Source organism: Rhea pennata, chromosome 2 (assembly GCF_028389875.1).
Source record: "Rhea pennata isolate bPtePen1 chromosome 2, bPtePen1.pri, whole genome shotgun sequence".
Lineage (NCBI taxonomy): Eukaryota > Metazoa > Chordata > Aves > Rheiformes > Rheidae > Rhea > Rhea pennata.
Genome location: NC_084664.1, coordinates 122,977,805 through 122,999,348, shown reverse-complemented (window position 1 = coordinate 122,999,348; position 21,544 = coordinate 122,977,805). Strand labels below are relative to the sequence as shown.

Here is a 21,544-nt window from a genome sequence, read left to right as displayed (position 1 = left end):
TAGAAATCTGCTGTACCAGAACCTCAGGTAATTCTTACTCATTTTGACATATTGATATAAATCAATAACCACAACCACTCCCTGTATATAACAACTGACAGAATTGTTTCAAATTCGATCGAGAGAAATGAAACCTATGTGAAACATTATCATTGGCCATGCTTTCAGAGTGTATTTTCTGCATGTAAAAGGTTATGCAATATGTTTTGTCATTTACAAGCCACTGAGAAAACAGAAAGTTCAAGGCCTTCTCATTTCTTACTCCCCTTTTTTCTACCAACACTTTTTATTATTCACCAACTACAAGTCCATTTCCTTCATCTTTTCTAGTCAAAATGATCTACAAGGGACTTAACTCATTCAAGGTGAATAAAAACCTGTTTTAGTATCTTGATTCAAACTACAACTTTAAAAAACATAGGTTTAACACACATTTGTAACTCTTAGTTTTCTGATGTTCAGTAGAACTTAAGCAAAAATACCCCACCACTGTGGGGTAGGGAGGAAAGGGAGAAATTCAACACAGAACTGATCCTCATTAATACCTTTTCTAAAAGACAACAATAAATTCAAACATGCAACTATTTAGTCACTCAGAAACATTTACAATTTATCTTTCAAAATAGTTTTCCATCTCTATTAAACTGCCCTAAGAACTTGCTTTGTACTTCTACTTTGAAAAACTCAGTCTCGGAACCCAGATACACAATCTGAAAATCTAAGTAACTTATTTGTAAATAGCTAAACAACTTCAAAATGAAGTGAAACATTATGCCATGAAACAATTTTAATTAAAAACTGTTATAATAGCATACAGAAAAACAAATAAAAAAATAATGCTAACACTTTCATAAGAAAGTTACATAATTTGCTCACACAGCAAGAATTAGATTAGATCTCAGGTTCAACATTTGTTCCCTCCCCCCTTTCTTTTTACACATCAGACATCAAAATCTCAGGGAACAACTGTATTTCAGTCTATCATAAATAAAGTTGCAATAGAACAACATGCCAAAATCTTTTTACAAATTCTTAATTTGAATGGAAAAGATGTTTTGAAGTCATTTCACTTTCTGATTCTTTCCAAGATCATCATCATCATAAAAATCAACGGTAGTCAACCTGTAAATTCAATCTATATGCTTTGTCATATAGATTACCATATAGAGAAATTTTTTTAAAAAGTTCAGATGAGAATCATTTATCATAAGGGCAATGAAAATTATTCCAGTAGGAGAGAAGAAATTTGAAAATGCTAGATAAAAACAACGAAGGAACAAACGTATACAAAACCAGAAAACAATTCAGTAGATCTCTTTACTTATACACGTAGACAGACTACATACTTCTTTGTCTTTGCAAAAGTTAAGTTTAAAACTCATTTTAAAATTAAATTAAAACATTAAGGTATTGGTATCTGATCAAATTTGAAGAAGTTTTGGTTGTTCTGTATGCTACTAAAAAACCTCCATGTTATTGTCACTTAAAGTAACTTCTCATTTAAAATTTAGACTTATGCTTCTTTTCTCCAACAACCTTATTTTCAGGCTAATACAGTATTGGTCATTTTTTCATGTGCCTCACCAGTGCAAAAACTCTCTCAAACTGCTTCACAGATTTTCAGTTCTCACATGTAACATTTATGACTCTTTCTAGAACACCAGTAATCCAAAAAAATTTTGTAGCTGTACAGCAGCCACTGAAATGCCCTGTTCCTCTCATTTTAAATATCTGTTGTCACCTTCATGAGCACCTGTCCATTGAATGCAAATAACATATATGCACAACACATCACTTCTAATCTGCTACAATACAAAAAATATATTAAGATCCAGGAAAAAAATCCAGGAAAAATGCATCCCAGAGAAATGTATGCTTTTGACTTAAAGTGTAAATAGTGTCACAGTAAACAAAATCATATTTTTAAAGAAAAAGGGAATTATTTTTTTCCAAGTTAGCTAGCCCAAAAAAGTATCTACAAAAGTTCATGCAGCTCCCATTGAAAAATTATCCACTTCATTCCCATATAAACTTATCAATGTGTACAAGTACCTGAAGGGAGGGTGTCAGGGGGACAGGGACAAACTCTTTTCAGCTGTCCCATGTGACAGGACAAGAGGCAATGGGCAGAAATTGAAGCACAGGAAGTTCTGCCTGACCATGAGGGGGAATTTCTTCCCTGTGAGAGTGACAGAGCACTGGACCAGGTTGCCCAGAGAGGTTGTGGAGTCTCCTTCTCTGGAGATACTCAAAACCTGCCTGGATGCAATCCTGTCTAACATGCTCTAGGTGACCCTGCTTGAGCAGGGGGGTGTTGGACTAGATGATCTCCAGAGGTCTCTTCCAACCTTACCCATTCTATGATTCTATGATAAAGCTGAAAAGAGCATATTCAACAGAAAACAGATGTGCATATCTGAATGTTTTCAAGCCAGACTCAATAATATTTAAGTCTCCAAAATAAGAAAGGCTACAATACAGACTATAGTATAGTATAGAGACTCAGTGTAGAGAAAATGAAAATAAATTTTAGCAAATACATTTAACACTTTGAAATATGAGAATTTACAAAGAAAATCTGACTGTGACTACCTATCACATAAACAAAACTCCAGTGCAAATCTGACTAAGAGTAGGTTCCTAGGCATGGTCCCTCTCTGGAAAGGTGAGAAGGGAATGTAAGAAACTCACACCTCCTCTGAACTTGCTCCATATCTCAAAAACATCCTAATCGGAAGCAAATATCAGTAAAAGGTGTTATTCCCTCCAACGTTAATGTTATTATCAATTTAATACTATGCCTAACTTGGATAACAGCAATGTTCTCCATTATACTACGCCCTGATGGATTTTGTATAACACTATATTGCTCACCTTGAAGTTAATGACAAGGACCACCCCCCCCACACACACACACACAATGTGCCACTATGATCTAGAGATGGAAGCAAGGCAAGGTCTTGGGGGTGGGGAGGGATGAAGAAAAGCTTTCATTGGAGTAACCGACACTTAAGATCCAATACTTATTGACATACAAGTCTTTATTTGCTTTTCCCAAATGGAATAATAAAAGACACCATCTATTTTACAACTCTACTATTACATTAACCATGCCACAGAAGTTAATTATATCTGACTAACATGCCTGGATATCTTTAATAGTACAAACTAAATGTCAAAAATTTCTGGTGAAAGTTCATCAAGCATTAACTCAGTTATTTCTGCATAGACTAATGAATAGTTACCTACAGAGCTTTTCCAGAAGATGTACAGGAACACTTTACAACAATAAGAACAAAACTGTTAGAGGGGAGCATGGCCTCCTAAACAGAGTTCAATCAACTACTGAAAAATTCTGTTAAGAAGAAAGGGTCTAACTACGGCTGAGAAATTTCTCATTTAGAGTATAAGAGTTCTATCTTTCTTCACTTCAGCAAAATTCTACTGAAACCATTCTGCATTATTGTACAAAGATATCCTGGATCCAAGAATCAGATTTATATGCTCAGAATATTTTGAAGTATCACAAATACTTTAAGATAAAAATTTTCATTAAAAAATAACTTAGTAAAAACAAATTATATTCTAGCCTTTGCAATCTCATTTTAACAAAACACAGTGTTACCTCATAACCCAAATGTCTCATCTAGGAAAGAAAATTTAGTTTTACGAAATCAATATGTGGGGGGGGGAAAAAAGGAAAGGTATAAAAAAACAAGATAGAAAACAGTATTTTAATTGCAAAATTAAAGCACTTGGATAAAGCTTTCAGCCAAAAGAGGACATTAACAAAGGTCAACCTTCATCTAAAAATTTATTAAGTTTAAAGCAACAAAGTTTCTCTAATGAATCCTATTTAATTCTCTAACCAATGAACCCAATTGATTTATAATCTTCAGAAGTCATCCGTCTAGTCAAGATGAGGCAGGTCCATTTACAGCAGTGCCTCATCCAGTCAAGTTTCAAATATTTCCACAAACGGATATTCTGCAGCCCCTCTAGATAACCCATTCCTGAGTTTGACCATCTTCACAGTACAAAATGTTTCCTTTCTATCTTACTGGAATTTCTCATGTTTCAAATTGTGTCTGTTGCCTCGTCTTTCTATTGTGTACCATTTTCTCTACACTGTCCCATTAGATTGTTATAAACAGTGGCAAGATCTTCACTTTGCCTTTTCTTCTTAAGGCTGAACAAATGCAGTGTTCTCGGCCTCTCCTTGCACATGATGTACTCCAGCCCCTAACCTGGTAGCACTCTATTGGACGCACTCCAGTAAGCACATCAGTGCCCTTCTTGTACTGGGGATCCCAAAACACGGTACTGCAGACGACATCTCAAAAGTACAGAATAGGGGGGAAGGATCACTTTCTTCAACCCGATGGCTACATTCCTGCCAAGACAGCCCAGTATGCAGCTGCAGAAATTCAGAAAATCATCCTGAAGATAACTGAACATATTATGAAAGTCTATTTTTTCCTCTTCTTCACAACTCAACACAATTTGTTTGCTTTGTGTCTCATTAATACACAACACTGCATTATCAAGAGTTAAAAAAAAAATTTGCTTAAATGTAGATCTCAAAGACTAGATTCATACAACTCAATTAGGAAATTTCAGCTCCTAGCAATTCAGAAAACAACCAAAGTTTAAATGCAACAACTTAAAATGAATTCCTCTTCAGTGTTAAAAATGTTTGTACTAGCTGACCAAACAAGTTACAGAGAGCATTAATTTTCTCATAGAAATGTTAAATCTAGAGACTACTACATCACACACACAATCAGAAATGCACAGTGGTAGCATCACTTTAAAGATAATTCATTGTTCAGATATCTATTTAAAAAAAGAGAAAGAAACATGACTGAAATACCAGGTCCACTCACATTTTATGTACAAAAAGGCACACTGCAACTGTAGGTTTCTGAAGTTAAGCATGTAAAATGGGACAGCTTCAGGGGACTTTCCTGTATTTCATAGGCATGAGCATAAAAACCGCTTTTCTGGCACAGAATTCTGTAAGTATTAGCAGGGGTATATATAGGAGGACAAAGCATAATGAATTTAGGATTTTCAGACAATCTTAACTATCTTATTTCTAGAACATTATAAATGTGGAAGAAACCTCACGGAAGTCACTTCTTCCTAACTGATCCAGCCTCATGGCTAGATCAAATATTCTTAAAATATCCTTTCTCTTAAAAGCCTTTAATGTTTTCCACAGCATACTATCTCTGCTTGTTGCCTGTTCCACTGCTTTTATAATTAGAAGGATTTTCTTCACAGCAGGAGATCTAGATGAATGACTTGTGTCAAATTACTTCTCTTACACTCATTGACAGACAAAAAATTCTTTTCCTTATTTCAACTTAGTATTGTTCTCCTTCCCCAACTTTCATTAAATAAATCTAATTCCTTCAACTTTCCCCCACACAAGTCTTGTTTACTAAGCATTTCATTTTTGCTGCTCTCCAGCTGACTCCTTAAAATATTTAGATATAGAAACATGATACTCAAAAGCACGCAAAGTATTGAAGCCTCACAGTGGCATGGTTGAGAAAAATGTCTTATCACAACACTTACGTGATTATACCTCAAGAGATTTGCTTTTTTTTTTTTTTTTTTTTTGTAATAGCACAATCCTATTGACTCATATTTAGTCTGAATTCGTAATCTAGAGCCCCTTCTGCATGTGTATTGCTTAGCCATGCACTTTTTTATATTTGTATGTTCTCTTCTCCCCTATGCTCTAATTACATACTTTCTTATGTCTTTACTGAATTGCATTTTGTTGATTTAAATGCTTCTTCAACAAAAGCTTTTTCATTTACTGTCACCTGTGCATTTTGTAAAAATACCTGTATTCAAATCATCCAAGCTGTTCTTAGAAAGCATGAAAAACAAAACGGATTGTCCTCAAAATACCTTTTGTTACATTCTGCCAGCCTAATGGAACAAAATGCCACTTCTCAAATATCTAACCTGAAACACAGTAATGACCAAACTATGACCAAATTAAACGTGTGATTCCTTGAGAAGTGGTCACTACAGTTAATAGGACAAAAAATTTAGAATCCACTGATTTAAATATTTTCCTTGTTTGCTTATTAAAATGTCACACTAATGCAAGTCAAAAATATTTGTATTATCAGAAGAAAGCAAATCTACTGCTTCTCTCTGATACAATTGTTAGCACACAATCAAGGGAGGAAATCATGTTAGTTCAATGTGATTTGTTCTTACAAAACCCACTGTGGATGCTTTTTACCTAGTACTTTCAAATTATACCTTCTAGAATCAGATAACATTCAGTCCAAGAGTGGTTTCCAGAAACCACCTTCTCACATGACAGATACTATGCTTATTCTTCTCCTATCATCTGTAAACATGCTCAAAGTAATTGCCAAAAACTCAGGATTGCTCCAGTTGCCTAAACATTTAACCCCCTCCCCCAATAAAGGAGCCCTCCACAAATAGTAGAATTCTACTGACTTTCATATATCCAATACCTAAAAACTACTGAATGTATCCTTTTTGTTAGGTGTGATTTACTGTCAAATTGTTCTTAAACTAAAGTATCTGTGCCATCTACTCTCTGCTTTATTTTTCCATTAATGGGCTCATCCTTTCCTTCGTCTTTCTTTTAAGAGATTTATAATATCTTTCTTAATGCTTTTCAAATCTGCTAATTTTAACACAATGCGCTATGACTGGTTTCACTCTTGCACGCTTGCCCTTTTATATTGAGCTTTAGCAGTAACTACTACTTTTTTTTTTTTGATGTTTTCAAGTCACTAAATTGCTACTCATGTAAGCATATTGACTTCTACTGTACTTCCTATGTTTTTCCTATGCTCAAGTAGCTTGCCACTGCAAACTTATATTTTCTTCTAGAAACTTGTATATCTTCAGCACTCACACATGAATTATTAGGATACCTTCAGTATTTCTGTATCTCCAATTCTGTTGAAACATGCATCTCTGTAGTCACTATCATTACTCTTATTCTTTTCCTTATCATGAATCAAGAACACCATTCGTCTTATCACATACTCCAGTTGTTTCCAGCCTTGCAACCAGCTCCTTTAAGTCAAAATATAATCTAGTGCAGCTATGCCCATCACTCACTAAAACAGGAATCTTCTACACACAGATGAACTCTTGGAATCTGTGCTTACTGTGTTGTTCTCATCAGACCACAAGACCATCCTTCTGATTTTTCTCCTAATTCATCATAAGATTCTGCTTAGAATTCCCCTCCTGCTTGTCAGTCTACAATCCAACATTTTATTCAAGATCACTGAGAAAGAAAACAGACTATAATCATGGAGCTATTTACACAAAGGGGGAAGGAAATAAGGTTACACAGGCAATCCTACTTTTTTTCTTTTTTAAACATAAAATCCTTTCTCTCAAAATTTAAACATTCTATTAATGCAAAGTCCAAGCAAACCGAAACTAGAAAGCACAGTCTAGTACAACATTCACTACCAAGAGGAAGAGTGAACAGCAGAGTAGGGAGATCAGAAACTAAGACTAGTTAACACCACAGTCCTCCAGATAAAGGAATAACAACTGCAAAAGACAGAGTTGCGACACAACTAGTAGTTTATGTAAGTATTTTTATAAACACAGAAGTCTTTGAAACCAAGATGACTTATTCTCCTATTTCTACAGGAGAGTGATTCAGTGATGAAGTCAAAGAACACAGCTTAACACTGATCCAACCATCTATTCCAAAATAAAGTTTATTCAAGTAGTTGACATGTCTGACATAGTAATGGCTTGTATTCTATTGCTAATTCTGTCAAGTGGGATTTTGTGCAACCTCCTCAGCTACCCTTCACAGATTTTCTGAAATGTCAAGCTCACAAGATTTCTCAAAGTACAGGCAGCAAAGAACACAAAATTAAGAGAGTGTTAGCAGAGTAAAATTTCTGCTGGCTTCTCAGACAGCTAACAAACTAAATCATTGTAAGTCAAAAAGATGGCAGCTACTACCTCTCACATTCCCAAGTTAAAAGCTATTGGCTTTGGAGTTTGTATTTATTTCCTTTGCCAGACAGAAATCCATACTCTCCTTTCTCCAAACTGGCACATCTTACTTTGCCAGCTCTGTAACAGGTGCAGTAAGATCTCAAATGCCACAGCTAAATTCATGAGAGATTTAAATTCTCCCTTGTGTCAATTTCTGGTGCATTTTCTTAAAGCTCTCAAGAACATAGGTAGTCCACCTAGTTCTAAATGCTCTGCTTTACTGCATTTAATTTATCCTTCTAGAGTAAAAATCCGTCAGAGTAGTGAGAAAGTTATGCTAGGGCAACACTTTCTTCAAACTGTGCTAGCTCAGCTCCTCACAGAATTATCTGTAAATTATAAGGATAGCCTTTTTTGCCTCTCAGGGCCAGTGGCAAGATTATTCAGTGGCCAGCTATCTTTTGAAACATAAAGTACTATTTATTCAGAGAAGCATCACACGGAGCCTCATCAGAAAGCGGTCAGGATATATGCCCATCTAAGTTGCCTGACAATGTACCAGCTTTGGTATAAGTACTAGCAAGATTACAGTACAATCAAGTCTGCACAGAGGATCTCCTTCTTGGTCACAAATCCATATTGGTTTTTGGATTCCTTATGCCAAGGAAATCACATCATTTAAATTATGCCTTTTGTCACCTAGGCTTCTTGAATCCAAAAATCAAAGTATTTTTTCCCCAAGAAACTTCAAACTTAAAAACCTTTGACTGTTGCAGCATTAGAGACTTCCTCAGCAGTCAACATATTCAGTTAAGAATTAGTGAATGCACAGTGTAAGACTGGCCAAACTAGAGCTCACAAGTCCAAAACAGCATTCACTGAGTTCTTAGCCCCCCATTTCTTACTAATGCCACTCTAGAGCAGGAGGCATAGTCATGTCAGCAATACATATATATATATAGTCATGTCAGACAGTTGGATGGAGTAGAGGTATATAAAAAAAGACAAAGGGTGAAAAAGGCTATACATAAATACACACAGAGTACAGATAGATACAGGGTATTTAGTACAGGAGAAGGTTTAGCTGTTGGTAACATGAGGATTTTAGACTATATCTCCTAAAATCAGAAAGTTTGGTTACTATGCCGTTGCGCTAGGTAGATCTTACAAACATTTATTAACAGAGAAAAAATCATGTCTCTGTCCTCTATCAACTGTCTTACATAGGAATAATCTATATTCCTACACCACATATGACCATACCACTACTACATTCCTCAAACCAGAGATCTTTTTTTCTGATTCTTCCACAAATAAGGATCAAACCCAAAGACACAGACTTTTCAGCCACAAATTTCCACAAAGTTACCTTCAAATGCAGTGCATTTTGCCTACCCCACCATGAAGACCTGTGTAATTTTTGTAGCTATACAAAAAGTACCTTTCTTAATATCTTTATACCTTTACAAAGGAGTATCACAATATCAGATGTCTATTTCCAGGCCTAAGCCCACTGGAGTCTAAGCCTTTTGACTGGAGTTAGAACTTTAATAAAACTATATGCAAACAAAAATATGCTTACAATGAAAATGCAAGGCACTCTTAGTTATAGAGTTCAATAAAATGTATTAATATGTATACGCAGTTGAAATCAATTAAGATCGTCAATGAGTATGGTTTTAGTTAATGAATTTTACTTCATAACTGGTCTGGGCAAAGCATATTTGCACTGCTTTGCTGACAAGCATAAAGTGTTAACATGCCATAATGCAATCAAGTTTAACTGCATGCCCATACTCCACGTTTATTATTTCCTCAGAGCTGAGTATATAAACCTTATAAAGGCAAATGAAACAAAGAAAATAAAACTGAAGAAAGCTCAATACATGTTCAAATGCCTGATCTTGCAATTCTTGAAACGTCAGAAATGGAATGATGAAGAGGTGTTGCATGAGGTGTGGAAGTTCTGAACGGGTAAGCTGGAAACTAAACGATGAGCTATCTTAAATAAATACCTTACCTGTGAACAACCCTTAAGACGGCTTGGAAGTTTAAGAGACAGAAAAGCTGAGCTGATTGACCCAAAAGGAGATTCAGTACAAGACAAGATGTATTAGGGACAGTGAGCCAAGAGTTTAGTATGAAACAGTCGGGGGGGGGACGACGACGACATTTCTCTCTGCCAGCAGAGCAGAAAACTTAAGTGGAAAATGGGTAAACAGCTTCAGTTTCTGCTGAAGCAGATATTCCATACCCACACCTTTTACCACCAAGACAAGCTGGGATGAGTGATTAAAAGCTGCAATGTGGTGGCCATTCCACCTACAACAGCAGAGACTGAACTAGACATGCTCAATTACAGAATATCATGATGAAATGAGGAATGTAAAAGGAGGAACAGTAGCTTTGAAATATTACAAACCAGGAAAGATGGGTGTCTAGAACATCTACACTTGAACTTTCTTAAAACCTTTCCATTTCCACACACCAGAATTTCCCTTTTGTTGTGATACCATAAGAAAGGAGTAGCCAATCCTAAAACCCTGCAAACTGTAGACTAAATCTTAATCTTGCTCAGATATCTAAGAGGAAGAAAAAACTCATGAAAAGGAGTTAAAAATTAATCCCATAAGAGCCAACTGTTCTATTTTATGTTGGAAAAGCAGCTGCATCCTAAGGACAGTATTTTCTCAGTAGCTACTAACAATTCTCTCCCACACCTGAAGATTTAGTTTACTCAGTAAACTCCATCTTAGCTCAGAACTATCATCAGTCCTATGAAATAATCTTGGAAGAAAAATTACACTTTACTTATGAGTTACAGGTCACCTCCTCCCCCATTCAAATTACCATATTCTTCCGTTCCCCCAAAACATCGTTTCTGATTTGAAAAATTTTTTGCATGCAAAAGACTGAATTCTTAAACTGCTTCCTCAAGGAATGGAGGTAAACAGTAACAGTGAACCACACAGTAACAACAATGTTGTTACAACACCCCCATGTTGTTTCATAAGCAAAGCTGTTACTGGCCTGCTACATACAACTACCAGTCAGAGAATACGGCTAGCAACAGCTCTTTAGTTCTGTATTTTGGTTCTTTAGTTCATGCTTTTCTCACTGAAAAATATCTCAAGTCAAGAATATGAAATTCTAAACAGTATACAAATAGCCCTGCTTTTCAAACAAGAGTCCTCTACAGAAAAGACATTTCAAACAGCGTAAGTATTTCTGGAATCATTTTCGTGTTATTCTCTAAATAGAAACTTAACTTCAAATGCCAAAAAGCTTTCAAATAGAATAAAGAAAAACAAGGTACAGATGAAAGATGGTGACATTTAAGAAAATTTTACCCGCTACAGCCTATTTACTACATAATCTATAGATAGGATGAAAACGATGTTCCCACAGGTCAAAAATCCTTTGATTCCTAATGAATAAGAAGGACACTCAAGGAAGTCGCTGTAGAGTATATCCTATTATTCAAGAGGAAGCATTTGGCCCAATCCCCCAATCTCACAAGCTATCCAGACACTTGACAATCATGATCCTGGGAGATTTTTTCATAATGAAGTTAACAGATTTTATACTAAGTTTTAATCAAGGCCCTTGTAGGAAAAAACGAGGTGGGGAAGAAAGATAAATTGAGTGTATGTGTCTGATTAAAGCTTCAGCAGAACATGTAACAAAACTGTTTCACAAAATATTATGGCCAGGAAAATTAATACCAGGATTTGAATTTGAAGAATTGTTTTTCAGTTTTATCTATTTTTGGCTGAGTATCAGGTTTTCAATCTGTACTCGGATTGCAGAGGCAGATTAGTCTCTTCTTTCTCATTTCTAATAAAACATGTTAACATCTGGCAACCTAGTTCTACAGTGTTACTTTCACAGACCAATCCGTAGTTCAAAGCCTGAATGCCAGGCACTTTGCATGTTTCTCTCTTTATAAGGGGACATAAAGGCTCTCTCCCTTAATGAGCTACTTAAAAGTTTCCACCAGTCTTTCGCTCTTTTGAATGATTTTGAAATGTCATTAGATTCTGGGGGGTCTTTTTTTTTTTTTTTTTTTTTATTGGGGGGTGGGGGATAGGGGTAGGAAAGAGAAGCAATGAGGGGTAAAAGTTGATGGCTTCCTAGTTCACTAAACAGGATACTATCCTCATGTTCTCCCAGATACTCTAAAACAAAGAGAAAAATACCGCAAGCTGTGAAATTCTCAATATTTGACTTGAAGGTCAAAGCAAGAGAGATGACAATGTTCAGGATAATGATTTTATATCATCATCTTCCAAAGGCAATGATGTGACTGACTTGAAACTCACTAAGAGATGAGATCAACCTAAAATCAGAACTATAGTATAATTAAACAGCTGTCATTGACAATGGTGCATGCATACACACACACACACACACAAAATCGTACTTTCTGTATTACCATCTACGAAAGTTTTTTTTTCCAAATAATCCCACATTAAACCTGTGAATTTAAAGCAAATACTAACTTTATAAAGTACCTTCTAGAAGCTCATACCAAGATAAAACATTGTATCCTGACAAAAATCCTTTTGGAAAAGAGCGATAAAAGCTGAAAGCAGCAAACTATAAAAGGATTTAAACAGTTAAAAAATATGACAGGGAGAGAATTTCTTTCTTCAGAAACTCAGTCCACGTAGTTTCCTTGTCCTGTCTCCTTAGTGGTCACCAACTTCTAATCAACAAGAAACAAATAAATCTATGTAAACCAGTAGCATAAAATTCCTTGAAATATTTTATTTCAGCAGACTTTTAGAAACAATGCTTACTATACTCTATTATTAATAACAATATTTATTAACATATATACAGGAATTTTTCCTAAGGCTGATCAAGCAGTATTTTTAAAAAAGTCTAATATAAAGATGACAAACGACTTGGATTTTGTAATTATTCAAAAAGAAACAGAATTGTTTTTTAAAAATTGCATATGAAAGAATGAGTGATTAGTATTCTCCATGAGATTATTAAAAAAAAAAAAAAACGAAAATAAGGAGTCTCAGCAATTCCTGCTCTGCCGCTGATGATTTCTGCCCTTTCTCATCTGACATATTAATACTGCTCCCAGGGAGGCAGATCAACCCTGGTGGCATCTGTGTTTTTTTTCCACTTCTTTCCCCCAGCTTATTACCTGCTTTTCCCTCCAATGACAGAGGTCTCTTCAAAGAAAAAGCTTTGAGAACTTTTAACAGTCAAAAGTGGACAGGCAGAAGACTGGTTACCTGACCTTCATCACAAAAGGTTGTTTATTGGTTCTTTTTTATTTTTTATCTTTTTTAACTAACATAGTTGTAACAGGTTTAATGAATGTGCAATATTCTCTCCTCCTCCTCTCAAAAAGCAAACAAAAAACAACCAATCCACAACTGGACAGTTCTATCAGTCCTTTGCTATTGCAAAACCATGTCAGATGCACAAAATTTTTGTCTCAAAGTACAGATTAAAAGAACTTTGCTTCCCTCCCCCCACAAGATTGGGAGCCTGCAAACTACTTTAAAAAGCTCTCTTTTCATCTTTTCATTGTAGATACAGACTACATACATAAGAGACATTATATCGAACAGGTTTGTGTTTACTGAATGCACCAACATAGGAGGAGTTCAATTTAAGTTGTGCCTTATTTCTTTCAGGGCAATTTGTTCACATCTTCTGTAAGGTATAGGCTGTATTGGTAAAAACTCTGTACTATATAGCGAAGAACTTACATAGTGAAGAGACTTGCATAGGTTTGCAAGTCTCAGCTTGATAAAAACTGAGCAAACAGTAAAGGAAGTTCTTGATCTATCAAGTTTTACACATTATTTGAACTAAGCTGCTTTAGTTTATTAATTATAAACCTACAGACCTTTCCAAGGTTACAGCTTAACAAGACAATATTCCCTGGCTTTGGCAAATCTATTGTTTTCTCTTTTCTCTTTCTCAGAACTTAAATAGCTCGGCCCAAAAGCAAGAACAAGATATTATCAAAGGTTGAGGAGAAAATATTTACAATCAACTGGAATGACCATATTCTATGCAATAAAAATCCACCGCTTTTACTTTCCTCATTCAAATCATACACATTTTCCTCATTTAAATCTTATACATATCAATGCTCAAAATGAGAGGTTTTCAATTTTCTAGCTATGTAGTTGGTGCAGTTATAAGGAAAATTTGCTGATATCCAGGGATATTTATTTAAACAAAAGTCTATTTCTTTTCCTTTCTGAAATTAACTTTTCCATTTAGCTGAAAAATTATGCACTTGCTACAGAGCACAGTATTTTCTAAAATCCTACTTTACATGGTCAGATGCAAAAACAAACAAGTGAGACTCCATAGGGCCCAAATCAAACCTTCTGTTTTATTTATCTTTACTGACTTACAGGTTACAAACTTTAAACTGCATCTGATTTTCAACTCACTTTAATATTGCTTTTTAAAACTATCTTGATAAAACAAATTTTGCATTTATCTTATTTTACTGTAGCATGGCTATAGGCCAAAATTAATATACTACATATCGGTATAGACAGATAACTGAAGGTTACATAAAGGACTAAACCACTTAGTGGACAGAAGTACTTTTACTTTCCACTCACTCTGGTCTCACTCATGCTATTAGCATTTCTGAGGGAATAAGGAATTAAGGAATGATTAAAGTTTTCATCTTCAACATTCTGTCACCAATGGCATCACTAAATATCTCAAGTAGTTTATAACTACCAATAATTTCATTGTGTTTATATCCCAGAATTGGTTATAAAAAACTAAGTAACTACTTTTTTATTTACTGTTCCTAATATTTTATTTGAAATAACATAAATAACTTCCTGTCTTATGACCCCCTAAAAGCAGGCTATATCAGTGCAACATCACTGCAATATTTTTATTCACTGAATAGTTTGTTGTTGTTGTTACATTAAAAATAGTTTAGAGCTTTTCTGGATAAAGTGGTCAACTCAGTAAAGAGGAAATGATTTCTAAATTACTAAATAAAAGTGTTGCAAATACTTAAGAAATATTAAGCAATAAACAGTTGGTCTGAGAGCAGTTGGAAATATAGAACTTCCTCTGAGAATGGAAGAGTAGGTAAAGAATAAAAACAAGGAAGGTCAGCTGAAAATATAGAAAAAAAAACTATACAAAGCATCACATTTTGAATTAACACCTTTCCCTAAACTCATAGATATCAACTGTCCACACCTTCAGCCTGAAACATGCACTTTATTCATAATGCTGACTTTTTAATTACTACTGACCCACCCTTCCCCTCCTTACATTTTTAATACTACGTTCCTTGAAAATCCAAATTCTGAACAGATACACTTGAATATAAACAAGTCTATGGAAACACTTTTAAGGGTGCACTTTATCACCAGAATAATTTGTGTTCTTTTCATTTAAATTAGGCACAAGGTTTGTACAAGAAGATATTCAAATCCGATTAAATACAGAGCTAATGTAATTAATGACATAAAAAGCTTTAATAAAGAGTGCAAAATGTTAGCCTTCACCACGTGTTTGGTTAGGACTTTATTTTTGCCCTTGAAAATTGCCTGGTTTATAGGCCACCATCAAAATAGAACATACTACTTTAGAAGTTTGTTCCAACAATAAGATTTGATTTTTTCATGCAAAGTATCTATCTAAAAAGGCACTTAATAAAATAAACATTCATGTGTTAGATGGCAAGGTAGAATTCATATCACAGTTAAAGACTGCCCAGGACTTTATCACAAAACACAAGCCACCGGCAAATACAAAAGCTTCCCACAAGTTTTTTCCCAATCTTTTCAAGCAGTGGGACAGGAGATGGGAAAAAATTATACAAGCCACTGAAACCTCATGAAAAAGTATCTTACATGATGCTCTGGGTACATTTTTATGTTATCTAGAGCTTTAAGGTTTAAAACTAGAAGTGCTATACCAACTTTTCTCACACAAATACATTCTAGTTGCACATTCTATATACCACTCTCAATTTTCCAAAATACTACTGTTTTTCATGAAGAAGTTGCACAAGTTTGGTCTTTTTTTCTGTAAATAATCTTCAAAAATATGCTTTTTCATCAAGTTTTTTGTTAAAAGAAAAAATAGCAATTGATTAAAATCAAGTAAAAAAATTAAATCAAGCCAGTAACGAACAGTAATGAACACTTTAGACAATGTAGTGGTTAGAAAACAAAACGTAAGATCTCACCAACACCAACTTTAATTTCTGGGAAAAAATAAACAAAACAAAAAACAAAGTAAGAGAAAATTACCACTGAAGAACCTTAATGCGGTTGAGGATCATAATAAATTTAAATTCTGCATGTTCTGCTCCAACATCCAAGCTTTATACATCATTATGCATCAACTGAACCACAGTAGCTATCAAGGTAGATGTCCATTGTCCTTAGCAAAAGGAGTTAATTTGATACTGTTTCAAAACTTTCCTTGTAGACTGACAAAAATCAGCTGATCAAGTATTTAAGCTCTAACTTAATCAAAGAAATTTCAGTGGGTCTGTGCAAGAATATAATTAACAGAGGGCACATACAATACTGTACAAACTATGGCACTTTAAAAAGTGATCTAAAATATATGTACCAATGTAACATTTTTAAAGAAAAAAATCAGTATAGTCTACTGTACATAGCTACCAAAACATCTGTCTGTCCCGCTTTAACCACAAATTTCAGAGTGCTTAAGAATCAATATCAGTAGATTCCTTGGAAAAAGTTGCCCAACAAAAATACTAGATGACTAGCACTTGCCCACTCAGTCTAACATTTAATATTTTATAATTAAAACTTGAAGATTAAAATTATAATATTAATTATCTTCAAGTCTCAGGCCAGACTGTTGTCAAAGGTTATGTACAAGTGATTTTTTTCAAATTATTTAGGGTTGTTAACTTTCACACTTTAAACTAAACTTTGGAGTCTTTTTTTAAAAAAAAAGAAAAAATATTGAGTCCCCAGTAAAATAATACAGTGGATGATGCTATGTGATATGTCAATCAATTTAATTGTAATAATCCTCTCAATTTCTCATCTCTTTTCTTGATGTCAGGTTCATTAACTCTCCAGATACAAACTGATTTTTTAAATGATTTTTAAAAAAATAAAAATATCACCTCAATTTATCAGACTAGCTATTTAAGCAGTTTAAGAAAACCTCTGCAAAGCCATACTTCCCATTTTATTGCTCATCTTTGTGATAATGGAAACAAGAATTCTCTCAGAAGGTTAGACTGTAAAGATACGAACAACAACAAAAAAAAAAACTCCATGATTTTCCTTGAATCTCTCATCAGAACACCACAGAAATCTTGCAACCAGTATTTCTAAAATGAAAGCAGTCACAATACTAGATTTACTAGTGCCATATTTTCAGGAAAAGAGTACTACTTCTCTAAACTTACTGTTATTTTCCTTTCAGACAGCATTTATCATTCATGTATTTTAAATATCCTTCCTTAATTTGCAATCACCAATTCCTTTTTACAAAGGGAGCAGCAGGAACGACGGCAAGCTGTACAAGGTCATTTAATAGGCCAGATATAGCAGCACAAAACAGGTTTAAAGCGTCCCAGGGAGCGTCTCCTTAAAAGTTTCACAACTGTCATTTCCCTAGGATTTTTACACAGTTCTGAACAAGATTCTGCTTAATAAATTATTGCTTCTATTTTGCAGCTTTGCTTGTAAAAGTTTGAATACTAAAAAAAAAAAAAAAGCATTACAAAATACATTTGCTAGATAGAGCTGATAAAAACAGATTAGTCTATCTTATCTAAACTGCTACTAAATCAAGAATGTTCTGTACAGTATGTTCATGTTCTTGATCCCATTTCATTTTAATAACTCAAAAAGACATGCAATGCTTTTTTATTCTTCCAAACTACATCAGCAAAAATTTTACCCTATAAGGTTCAACGTTTTGACATTTTACTTCTCATCATCAATGCCAAATCCAGCGTTGATCCCAGGCTAATCGGGAGACAAATCTACCTAATTTCATTCAGCTTGTACACTCCTTCTGCATTGTCCCATCAGTAGCAACAAAAAAAATATGTAAGCTATACTGGACCAAAATGAAAGGGAAAAGAAAAAAAAAAGCAGTAGCTTGAGGAAAAAGGAAGTATTAGATCATCCAGATCCAAATACAACATCGAAAATTATAACATTTTGCCAAAAAAAACCCAGCTCAGTTACAGGCGAAATAAAAACAAAGAGAGGCCATAGTCACAAAATCAAGTGATCTTTTGTCCTGCCCGCGTCCTAGGCGTGTCACAGAATAAATCACCACCCATTCAGAACAGCACACAGTGAAAGCGATCCATTCTTTCAGAGCAATTTCTACAGCTACTATTTAAAAATTCCTTCAGAGAAGGTATAAATAAATAATTCATGTGGAAATACCTGTCAAGCAGCAGGATGTTTCATGCTACCGTACCTACAGCAACCCCATTCAACCAAGCCAAACTGGACATTATCTGTCCGCAGGACTGAAACCATACTACGATCTCATTTTACACACGCGCACACACACACACACACACAGAGAGAGACAGACAGAGAGGGAGAGAGAGGGAAAGGACCTCACAGGCAACACTCGCACACTGCTTGGGATAAAACCCGTCTGTCGCAACCACCCTGTGCTCGAGGAGAATTAAAAGGGCCGTAACCTCCCAAACTCTGGGAAGGTGGAGTTGCTGGCGACATCCTTCAACACTGTCCTCACAACGACACCGGGGAGGCCACGCTGCCGCGCTGGGCAACCTCGTCGCCACAGAGGGAAGAGCCCGTCACCTGCCCAGGAGCCAACAACGCCCCAGCGCCCTCAAACCCCGCCCGGGCGACGGCTCTCTTTGCCCTTCCCTCGCCGCCAAGCCTCCCCCCGCAGGGCTACATCGCTGCCGGACCCCTCTTCGGGGCAAGTCGCCCTCGCTGCCCGCAGGCGCCCCGTCCTTTCCCCACAGGATCTCTGCCCTTCCCGCCTCCTCCCCCGCCGAGCGGGCCTGCCCCGCCCGCCCTCCTCCCCTTCGAAGCCTCGCCACAGCCGGGCCCGGCCTCGCCCTTCACAGCCTCCCCCAGCGGCTCGCGGCTCCCAGCTCCATCCCGCCGCCGCAGCCGGCTCTGCCCTACTTCCCTCGCGGTCCCGGCCCCAGCCCCGCCGAGCTGCAGGCGGCGTCCCCAACTCCGCGCCCGCCCCGCAGCCTCGCCGCAACCCACCATCCAACCGCTGCCCCAGCGGGGGCTCCCCCCCGCCCCGACGGCCCCACTCTCCCCGGCCTCCTCCTGCCCCCCATCACCGGGAGCGGCTCCTGCCGGCCTCGCGGCGCCGCTGCCCGAGCCTGGGCCCTGCCGCGGCGCGGCGCGCCGGCGCTCTCCCCCCGCTGCTGCCCTGCTCCGCCGCAGGCTCCTCACCTGCATAGACGCCATGATGGATCCACCCCCCGCCCCTCTGCGCCGCCGGCCGGACCCACAGAGACGCTGCGCCGCGCGCCCGTCTCCTCGCCGGTCACGTGGGAAGCGCGGCCTGCCGCCCGGCCGCGCATGCGCCGGAGGCGGCGCGGCCTCGTCCTTGGGGTCGCCGCCGCGGGCCGCCTCCGCCAGCTGCTGAGCTGAGCGGAGCGGAGCGCGGTTTCCCCGGGGGGGGATGTGGGGGACCGGCTGCGTCCGCCGGAGCCGGGCGCGCGCTGCTGCAGCGCCGCCCTGGAGCGTCAGCCGGGGCCGCCTCCGCTCGGCTTGCCCCGGGCGCGCTGCGGGAAGGAGCCTCGGGAACCCGGCCGCGGGCCGCGTCACGCGGCGCCGCAGCCGTCGGGGGCGCGCGGGAGCGGGCGGCCGTTGGGGGCGCGCGGGAGCGGGCGGCCGTTGGGGTTCGCGCGGCGCGGCGCGGCGCGGCGCGGCGCGGGGGGGAGGGGCGGCCCGCTCGCACCGTCGCCGCCCGGGCGGCCGCGCAGGCGGAGCAGCGCCGCGAAGGGCCGTTCTGCGTCCTCGCGCCTTAGCGAGGTCCGAGCGGTTCGGCAGTTGAAAGACGCAAACATTTCTCCCTGCCGAGGGACAGCGTTGCCTGGCTGGGGTTAGAACTGTTGTGCGAGCGGTGGCCTGTATAGTTTTAAAGGCTTTCAGAACTGCACATCCAGAATCCTTAAGGAATTTAACTAATGCCAGCTTTTTCCTTTTATGGGTTTCTGCAAGTTCATCCCATATTTGATTTGTTATTTCAGGAAAGTAGGATTAGAGATCCACAGCAGGCAGTGCTAAGGGTCTGCGTTTTGGACCAAGTACCCTGGGTCTGTTAGCTGGGTTGCTGCAGGAAAATGTCTGGCTGTAATTTGTAGTAATGACAACTGTCCTGGTGACAAGGGAGAAGTTTCTCTTTGCCTCCTGTGCTGCGCTGTCAGGGTTCTTCAGATAATCTCAGGTTTGGACTTTTTTCTCCACTAATGGCCTAGATTGCTTGAATGTATTTTAAGTAGGAGAATATTTTTGATTCTACATTTTCATTTCCTGGATTGGAATATTTTTTGCCCTTTATGTCAGACACTCTTGTAGTAAAACCCCATAGATGAAAATAAAGAAGCAGCACTCACTGAATTAACTCAAATACGATCAGTGAATCAAGCACTTTGGAGAAACACTTTTAATAAAACAGTTATTCCAACTATATTTTAGGCCTACCTGATCCTGCAAGGGAACCTACATAATATTTTGCCAAAGACAAACCTATAAAACCCATAATCCTAGTGGATACCCAAAACCAACTTAATAAAAATACTGCGTTTATAGCTCATTATAATCCCCTTGTCCCCACTAACCTCTCCATTTCAACACAGTAAACTACCTATCTCTTCCTTTTCCTTCACAATAGGAAGGATGTTTTTATAGAATCCCCTTGAATCACCCTTTTCCCCTTTCCAGCTTGCATCCTCTCTAGTCTGCAGGTAGCACCTTCCTTTTCTTTTGGAGCTGGCCGTACTGAAGTTTTGAATGGTGGTTCTCTATATTTAGCTTGGAAGTCTGCTGCTTCAGTCTGCTGCTTTTAGATCTAAAGAAGAGTTGTGCACCTGAAAGCTTGCCTATTTTCTGTAACCACCTTATTTGGTATGGTAGAATGTATTACTTCTACCTACAGGCTTTCCCTTCTTTTGTGTTCTTATCTATTGCCAACTTAGAAAACTGCTAACTGGAAAAAAAATAAATGCTGTACTTTTTGTCCTGTGACTTCAATCTAACCTAGCCATACTGAGTTTTTGTTAGCTTAGTCACATACCTATAGGTTCCTCGAGCAGTGTAAACAAGCATTGCTCTACTAGCTTAAATTAAACGTAAGTCATAAGAGTCTTCTGTCTATGTTTTTCCTGGAAGTCAGTGTTTGTGCTGTATTATGTTTCAACACAGTTTGGGTTGCAAAAGGTTTATTGTGTTAAATAAACACTTAGAACCAGTGAAATTTTCCTTTTTCCTGCAATCCTTCATGACTAACTTAGGCAGTCGCAATATTAAGTGCAATGTTGTTATTACTGTTTTACTAGAATTTGTTGTTTTACATGATTCAGACA

At 37.8% G+C, this 21,544-nt stretch overlaps 1 protein-coding gene across 1 annotated transcript in view; it reads right to left on the bottom strand.

Annotated features, from left to right (window-relative positions):
* The window catches only part of UBE2W (ubiquitin conjugating enzyme E2 W), a 33,126-nt gene extending 13,636 nt beyond the window's left edge, over window positions 1-19,490 (bottom strand). The window contains exon 1 of the mRNA XM_062570283.1: window positions 19,407-19,490. Within this exon, the coding sequence (XP_062426267.1) occupies window positions 19,407-19,421 (15 nt within the window). The 5' untranslated portion in view covers window positions 19,422-19,490. The remainder of the gene's footprint in view (window positions 1-19,406) is intronic.
* Between the last annotated feature and the right edge of the window lie 2,054 nt (window positions 19,491-21,544).